This window comes from Octopus bimaculoides, chromosome 15 (genome assembly GCF_001194135.2).
Source record: "Octopus bimaculoides isolate UCB-OBI-ISO-001 chromosome 15, ASM119413v2, whole genome shotgun sequence".
Taxonomy (NCBI): domain Eukaryota; kingdom Metazoa; phylum Mollusca; class Cephalopoda; order Octopoda; family Octopodidae; genus Octopus; species Octopus bimaculoides.
In genome coordinates this window covers 36,056,864-36,066,365 of record NC_068995.1, presented here as the reverse complement: position 1 = coordinate 36,066,365, position 9,502 = coordinate 36,056,864, and the positions used below count along the sequence as shown (strand labels likewise).

At 36.1% G+C, this 9,502-nt stretch overlaps 1 protein-coding gene across 3 annotated transcripts in view; it reads right to left on the bottom strand.

The window, feature by feature from the left end:
* Positions 1-9,502, bottom strand: part of LOC106879588 (uncharacterized) — an 85,198-nt gene that overhangs the window by 10,750 nt on the left and 64,946 nt on the right. For 2 of the 3 annotated variants that reach the window (XM_052973268.1, XM_052973267.1), the window contains exons 2-3: positions 7,599-7,720; positions 3,796-3,869 (exon numbers count right to left, since the gene is read on the bottom strand). In XM_052973268.1, the coding sequence (XP_052829228.1) occupies positions 3,796-3,869; positions 7,599-7,701 (177 nt within the window). In that variant the 5' untranslated portion in view covers positions 7,702-7,720. Of the gene's footprint in view, positions 1-3,550; positions 3,652-3,795; positions 3,870-7,598; positions 7,721-9,502 lie in introns of those variants that run through there. The other variant, XM_014929226.2, reaches the window with a different exon arrangement.

Below are 9,502 nucleotides of genomic sequence, written 5' to 3'. Positions count from 1 at the left end.
AAAGGTGATAGAGAGAGAGGGAGAGAGAAAGGAAGAAAAGAGAGGGTATTCTAAATGTATATTGACTGATTTGTTTCTACAGAAGTATATTTGTTGTATATGTATATATTTAGAAGTATATTTAGAAGTATATTTCTTCTAACTGAGACCACAGAAAATTTCTGAAAATTTTGTATATGAATATGGTAGTAGTAGTAGTAGTAGTAGTAGTAGTAGTAGTAGTAGTAGTAGTAGTAGTAGTAGTAGTAGCAGCAGCACATGGGGAGCATGTGCTGTAACAGTGCATCACTTCATCCACCATTCCTTGATGATTCCCTACTACTCCTGGCAAGGTGAGGCCTCTGTACCACACAAGCAACAACAGTTCAATCCAAGGATCTGTTTAGGTAGTTATTGCTGATGAGGGTTTTACAAGGTCAGAGAGTGAATTCTGCCTCAACCTCTTTTAGTTGCCTTTTACAAGATGCAAAGGAAACACTGGGTCTATACTTTGACATGCCAGTCCTCACACAGCACTTGAGTAATGTATATAACTGCATGTCTTTCACGCCTTCTTTAAAGGCAGTAGAGTTTCAGTTCCTTTATCCTCTCCCAGTAGCTTATCAGTTTCATTAAGTCAATCTTCTTTGCATAGTGGTGTTGGATTGTCTCAAATTCTACCATTCTGCAGTGACCACAGTTGGGAGCAGTAATCAAGATGACTGAAAACAAAAGTTCTCCATAGGAGTAGCATGATATCCTTTTTTCTGGTTCTGAATGGTCTCAAAATCCACCCATCTGCTTGCCTGCACAGTGTTGTCATCTTGGAAATATACTCACAGAATGCTGCATCATTACTTATGCACCAGCTCTGATTCTGAGACTGCACTTGAGTAATGTAAAATGAAGTGTTTTGTTCAAAAAATAACAGACAGCCTGGTCTGGGAATCAAACACATGATCGATGATTGCAAGTGCAACACCCTAACCACTAGACTACACACCTTCACTAGACAAAGATAGACAGATATGTATTTTGAAGATGAGTGAAAGAAAGGAAAAATTGTTATATTTTTAGCTGATCTGTGATAATGATATGGTGTTGTTATTTGGAAAGACCTTGATGTAAACATAAGCAAAAACAAAAATGAAGCTCACCAAATGATTTTGCCTTTTCCTAAATTTCAATTATCAGACAAAAATTTCATACATATATGTTTATCCCAGTTGTTATCCCAAGAAAGCCAATGCTACCATGTAATTGGAAACTTGAAATTTGTTTTGGAATTTTTGGGATACTTCAAAAACACATGAGATTATCAAAAATTTTAAATATAATACTTAAGCACTGTATTTTTGATGACAATTCTTTCTGTACAATATATTCATTTTATAATTCTTTTATTCTTTCACTTGTTTCAATCATCTGACTGCAGCCATGCTGGAGCACTACCGTAAAGGGTCCTAATCGACAAAATCAGCCCCAGTACTTATTCTATTGGTCTCCTTTGCTAACCCACCAAGTTATGGATATATAAACACACCAACATCAATTGTCAAGTAAGTGGGACGGACACACACACACATATACGATGGTCTTCTTTCAGTTTTTATCTACCAGAGGATATAGTAGAAGGACATGACCCCTAACATCTGCCCACCTAACTCCCCAGACTGCCAACCCCTTGATTATGTGTCGGGTGCAGTTGAGCGAGAGACCAACAAAACTCCTTGTAACACCAAAGATGAATTGAAGGCAAGGATTATAGTAGCATTCACCAACTTAAACAAGGAGACCATCCAAAAGAGTTGCAGGAAATTCCGAAGTCATCTGGAAGCTATGGTTGAAGCCAATGGTGACTGGTGACTTTATTGAATATATATATATATATATATATGTGTGTGTGTGTGTGTGTGTGTGTGTGTGTGTGGAGGTGCAATGGCCCAGTAGCTAGGGCAGTGGAATCGCGGTTGTAGGATCGTAGTTTCGATTCCCAGACCGAGTGTTGTGAGTATTTATTGAGTGAAAACACCTAAAGGTCCATGAGACTCCAGCAGGGGGGGGGGGGAGTGGCAAACCCTGCCGTACTCTTTTGCCACAACTTTCTCACACTCTTTCTTCTTGTTTCTGTTGTACCTGTATTTCAAAGGGCCAGCCTTGTCACACTGTGTCATGCTAAATCTCCTTGAAAAACTATGTTACGAATACACATGTCTGTGGAGTGCTCGGCCACTTGTACGTTAATTTCACGAGCAGGCTGTTCCATTGAGCGGATCAACTGGAACCCACGTCGTTGTAACCGACGGAGTATCACAATATATACATACATATATACGATGGGCTTCTTTCAGTTTCTGTCTACCAAATCCACTCACAAGGCTTTGGTCAACCCAAAGCTATAGTAGAAGACACTTGCCCAAGGTGCCATGTAGTGGGACTGAACCCCCAAACAATGTGGTTGGGAAGGAAGCTTCTTACCACACAGCCATACTTATGCCTATATATATATATATTTCCTTTTTTGCAAATTTAGATGTTTACATATTATTGGAGCAGTTACATGTACACACTTAGGCGCTCATCCTACAGCTAATCCACCAGCTGTGACATAAAATTGAAAATTATAGGAAAAATTAAAATTATGTATTTTACCAAGAGGTGCAAAGATATGACTCATGGTAAGGTTTGAATTCGTTGCACTTGCTATGATTTTTATTTGCAATTTAAGAAACCACATACATCTAATGAATCTACTGAATACCAAAATGTGTTCACCAGCCCCACTTCTTACAACTGTTATCTTATAGCAGCTTCCATTCAGTAGTTATTATATATTTATATGAGTTATATTTTAAGTGTGGAGGCGCAATGGCCCAGTGGTTAGGGGTAGCGGACTTGCGTTCATAGGATCGCGGTTTTGATTCCCAGACTGGATGCCGTGAGTGTTTATTGAGCGAAAACACCTAAAAGCTCCACGAGGCTCTGGCAGGGGATGGTGGTGAACCCTGCTGTACTCTTCCACCACAACTTTCTCTCACTCTTACTTCCTGTTTCTGTTGTGCCTGTAATTCAAAGGGTCAGCCTTGTCACACTGTACCACGCTGAATATCCTCGAGAACTACGTTAAGGGTACACGTCTCTGTGGAGTGCTCAGCCACTTGCATGTTAATTTCACAAGCAGGCTGTTCTGTTGATCGGATCAACTGGAACCCTCGACGTTGTAAGCGACAGAGTGCCAACAACAATATTTTAAGCATGCATCCCTTAATGTCCAATGACTTATTCAACAGGTAAACTAATGTTAGCTTCTCGGCTATTTTGTGTCTATAAAATAACTGAAAAGTTAACATACTAGTTTATGTATTCAAAAGGCCATCAGTTGAGCTGGATACATGTGTCACACTTCACCTAGATGTGAAGAAAAAGAGGAGTCAGGTCATCTGGTGCCTATTACAGAGTATTAGTCATGATAGATAGTGTCTTATCTAGCAAATAAGTTTATCTCTTGATATCAAAGGCAAAAGCTAAACATTAACTTTGTGAGCCACAGGTATTTCTCAATGACAATTACCATTTATTTCTGAGATACTTGATGTTCATGCAACGCAATCCCTAGATCCAAATAATAGTGTACATTTACATTGCCACCAATCTCCAGTTACTGCAGGTCATCTAGAAAAGACACAAACAAGCACAGATATATTCACGTTCAACCTTCTATTATTTGTAAAGGAAGAGTATATTTAATGAAAAAACATTCCTCCTTTCTGACAAGTTTCATTGTTTCTCCACAAAATAAACAATAGGATTACTGACCACATCTTCACTTGGTAGCATATGTAAGTATTTTGGGTCCAATTCAGTTTTAAAACAGGAAGCCTTGACATAAGCTAACAAAAAGAATAAGAAATAATTAATAATTAGTGTGAAATTATATTACAGTAGACAGTTCAAATGCTGCAATACAATAGCGATATCTGACTTGAGTCAGTAGAGAGTCTCATCTCCAGGGGAAGGATTAACAATACTTATCATTTTCCACAACAAACGATATTTAACTTACTTTAAAAAGCCAAGTTCACATAATGATAATAATAATAATAATAGTAATAATAATAATAATAATGATAATAACAACAACAACAACAACAACAATAATAAGGTTCGAAATTCCCCCAGGACATCAGCTGAAATGTTGTGTTAACAACAAAGAAGACGAGGACAAACATCTGTCAGATGTAAGTAATGTACATAATTCCTCACCTCTCAAATATAGAATATATATATATATATATATATATATATATAATTGGACATGAAATTCTGAGTAGCACCATAGACCAGCCACAACTATCATTATCTAATTACTCTACTTACAGTGTGCTTCTCTTTCGGATTTATGATTTACTAACGATATATATATATATATATATATATATATATATATATATATATATATATATATATATATATATACATGTGTGTGTGTGTGTGTGTGTGTGTGTGTGAGTGTGTGTGTGTGTGTGTGTGTGTGTGTGTGTGTATGGTTAACATTTGGAAGGCCATCTAGCTGTAAAGACCATGCTAAAACTGATATTGCCTGTCCTGGTGCCACATAAAAAACACTCAGTCCACAGGGTGGTTCGTGTTAGGAAAGGCATCCAGCTGTAAAAATGATACCAAAACAGACACAGTGGCCTGGTGTAGTCTTCTATGTGATTGGCTTCAACATGAAGTACAGACATTAAATGATGATGATATAGGTACCATAAAGGCAAGACATGTCCAGACACAACAATACAATACATATATATAATTATACAATTATACTATATGTGTATTACCAACATACTAAAATACATAAATTACATAATATAAAAACATGACCCTTCAAGCTAAAGTTGATTGGATGATATGGTACAGTGTTTGAGTTCAGATCTATTTCAAGTCTTTGTAATGAGTTTTTGGATATGCTTCAGTTCACAATGTTTCAATGCTAAAAGTGAAATTAGGCTATTTTAGTACAATACATATATAATTATATAATTATACTGTTGTCTGACATTTAGAGGCCCCATCCCTTCAATCAAAATTCATAATCTATGCACATTTTATTCATAGTTATGTTTTACTTTACTCCATTTGAAGTTCAATACTTCATGTTGTCCTACAGAACATCTTTAAAAGTACAAGTTGAATTTATTTAGGTCTATTACAAATTTCAATAAGTAAAACTTCTACACTCTCTGAGTGGTTGGCGTTAGGAAGGGCATCCAGCTGTAGAAACTCTGCCAAATTAGATTGGAGCCTGGTGTAGCCATCCGGTTGCACCAGTCCTCAGTCAAATCGTCCAACCCATGCTAGCATGGAAAGTGGACGTTAAACGATGATGATGATGATGATGAAAACTTCCTGATATGAATAAAGGAGCACTTTTATAATCCAGGCAACTGTCAAAAACAAATACGGCACACTTTTCTCTTCACAAAATCATTGATCAGTTCAGAATAATGAAGTTGAGAACTAAGGTCATGTTTGATAGATATCAAGGCGCAGGAGTGGCTGTGTGGTAAGTAGCTTGCTTACCAACCACATGGTTCCGTGTTCAGTCCCACTGCATGGCACCTTGGGCAAGTGTCTTCTACTATAGCCTCGGGCCAACCAAAGCCTTGTGAGTGGATTTGGTAGACAGAAACTGAAAGAAGCCTGTCGTATATATGTATATATATATATATGTATGTGTGTTTGTGTGTCTGTGTTTGTCCTCCCACCATTGCTTGACAACTGATGCTGGTGTGTTTACGTCCCCGTAACTTAGCGGTTCAGGAAAAAAGACCGATAGAATAAGTACTAGGCTTACAAAGAATAAGTCCTGGGGTCGATTTGTTCGACTAAAGGCGGTGCTGCAGCATGGCCACAGTCAAATGACTGAAAGAAGTAAAGAGTAATCCACAAAGTCTGGTACATGTTCATGGTACAACGTAATATTTTTACAAGAACTTTTGGAGGTACGATGTATTACCATTTTATTTCTTGAAATTTTCAGTTAACATAGATAGTTTAATTCATGTTCAACATCTTAACCAAAGTAAATAGATGACTCATCTACGTACTTTGATCTCAATATGGGGCCTCTCAACTGCGGAGGCCCCCCTGTAACTGCAGGGGTTGCAGGGGCTTAGCAACATTCCTGCCACAACTAGATGATAATCCTTTCTGTTATAGACACAAGACCTGAATATTGTAGGGAGGAGGTTAGTTGATTACATTGACCCTGCTACTCAATTGGTACTTATTTTATCAGCCCTGAAAGGACGAAAGGCAATGTTGACCTTGGCAGCATTTGAACTCAGAATGTAAAGCCGGAAGAAATGCTACAAAGTATTTGGTTCAGTGTAGTAATGATTTTTGATAGCTCACAGACCTATACAACTCGATAATAATAGAAAGATTGATAAAAAGGTCAATGCAAACTAGAAGTTATGGGTGTAGTGTGGTTCAACAACATGTAATAATAATATTTACACTCTTCCTAAAAGTGGCAAACTGGAAGAGTTGTAAGCAAAATGCTTAGTGTTTTATCCATCTTTACACTCTGAGTTCAAATTCTGTTGAGGCCAACTTTTCATTTCATCTTTTTGTATAAATTTGTACCAGTTGATCACTAGGGTTGAGGTAATCAACTTAGCCCCTCCTCTGAAATTGCTGGCCTTGTGCTAAAATTTGAAATCAATACTTACATTCTCTCTGCCTTGCACAGAATGTCTATTAGGCAAGATGCTGTATTTAATATCTTCAAGGATAATCACTGATGTGAAATGTGGAAAGTAGCTGCAGTTAGTGAAGTAAACCACTCTACTTTTGTTGACATATAATCACTATCCTTCCTTTCATCCCCTATTTCACCTCCCCCTCTACCAACAGTACTTCTTGCACCACCCAATCTCTTCTCTTTCAAATGTAGCCCTCCTCTATCACTCCTTTTACTACTACGACTATGTTGCTAACATTCTCCTCATACACACTCTCCCTCTTCTATTCACCTTCTCACTCATGTAGTCATGATGAACAGAGACAACTGACACTCTGTCAGTTACAACGGTGAGTGTCCCCCGATGGTTTGATCAACAAAAAAGCCTGCTTGTGAAATCAACATGCAAGTGGCTGAACACTCTACAAACATGCATACCCTTAACATAGTTCTCAGGGAGATTCAGCATGACATAGAATGTGATAATGCTGGCCCCTTTGAATTACAGCTGAATAGACTGTAACATTGTGAAATAAAGTGTCTTGATCCAAGACACATCGTGCTACCTGAAATTGAACTCATGACCTTACGATCATGAGCCAGATACCCCTAACCACTAAATCACATGCCTTGCAAGCAAACAGAGACAACACAAGGTAACTTTTCTAGTGTGGGCACTGCAGTGAAATGTATCCAGAATATTCTGTAAAGTGGGTGGGTATTAATAGTTGTAGTCAAAATAAGAAATAACTTGGACCATGATGGCCAATCGAAGCTATGCTGGAGAAAGTGAATGCGAAATGATGATGAATATAATGATGATGAAGATGATAATCAAAACAAACAGATGAAGATAAGGACAACTTACCTAGCCACAATGTTACTAGAAGAATAATAAGTATTATAACTGCAACACGATGTCTCTGTAAACACAAGCCATATTTGGAATGCCAACATTTTAAAATCCTCATTGCACTGTATCTCTTTAGGCTACAAATATCAAACCAGATACAAACATTTCACTTGTCAGTTCAGATATTATTTTTTTACCAACTTAATGATAAGTCATCAAATATGTCAGCAGATCAAAGTTTAACATAACAGTTTAATAATGAAATGAAACTAATGTAAAGATTAATTACAGATCAACTCACTTGCGCCACCCCTGGTTCTATGATATAAAACATTTTAAAGTAATCTAAAACCTTCCAATAAAATTTCATGTTTCAAATACTAGGTTAAAATTAATGAAGTTATTTCATCATTTATTTCCAAAAGTAATTGAAACAAAAATAGTATTTCAAAAGAAATATGGTAACAGAATGGTTAATTGCTTCAGATATATTAAAATAATGTAAAATATATTGCAACATTTTGTTTTGTGCTGAATTTAATAGAGCTTAATTAGAGTATTAATCAAAGGATCATAATTTCACATTTTAGAAACAAGAGCTGCACTGTATCCATAGTCAATATAAATAGGTACCATGAATGGTTACAATTCACATGAAGACTAAGGTGTGATTAATAAAATCTTTGTTTGCATATTGAGCTGATTTCAAAGAAGAAACCAGTATATTCTTCTTTAGGTATTGCACATACCACATCAATCTATAATTATCAGTCTTGTCTTTGCCATGGTGGTTGACTATTGCTGATTCTTCAGCCATGGAGTTGCAAAAAAAGAGAATAAGCCTCTAAGACTTGTAGTATTAGTTTGCTGTATCTCACGAGGATTGCATTGAGCTGACATTAACCAAGACATGATATTTCATATTTCAGAATAACTGGCTGAAAATTAAATAGCAATGATGTGATTTATTCATTTGATTACAACATGATTGAAAATGAAAGCTGCAAAATTACATCTTAAGTAAAGGCTCTTTCAAAGAACAGATGAAATAGTGGCTGATATGAAGGTTTTAAGAATGAACACTGCATATTTCAAATATTAAGATTCACAAGAAATAATGTAAGTTTTCATCAAATATGATTAATTTGATAGTATAACTTCTCTATAGTCAAACAGTCATTCTTAAAATTAAAGCTTTAGCCCTTTCGTTACCAACCCCAACTGAAACCGGCACTGGCTCTGAGTACATGAGCTTTGAATAAAAATCTTCCATCAAACCTTAGTCACAATTTATATTCCTAACATTAGCTGAATGATAACTAAGTTATTTTATTAAATTCTTTGTTGTATTTAAAATAATTGAAAGAAACATCTTAAAATAAATACAGTAATGAAAGGGTTAATAAGTCATGGAAATATGCCACATTGAATAAGTGTCAAGCAGAAGATGTTTCATGATGTCAATTTGATAAGAATAACTCTAATCACTGATGGGATAACTCTATATTAGATAACATTCTCAGAGTATCAGATATCTATTCCCAACAACTTGGTGAATCGAAGCTCATAGAGAGAAGTGTAGAACTTTAATAATACAATACCATACATACTATGCTATTTCACTTTTACAAGAGAAACATTTTGGAAAAAGCAAAGATCACAAAATGCTTTTATTTCAGTCGAGAGTAATTTGATTATATTTGAGAATGACACAACCTCATTTTTGCTATCACCAAATACACAGAACTTTTGATGTGAGTGGAAATGAATATTATTGCATTTATTACCATACATTAACATTATCATAACTTAAGTATTGAAGGTGGAGGATGTGTATGGGGTGGAATGAAATGAAGTGTTCTTGTGAAAGAGGATCACCTCATTTCTAACTTTATACTTTACAGTATATATATATATAT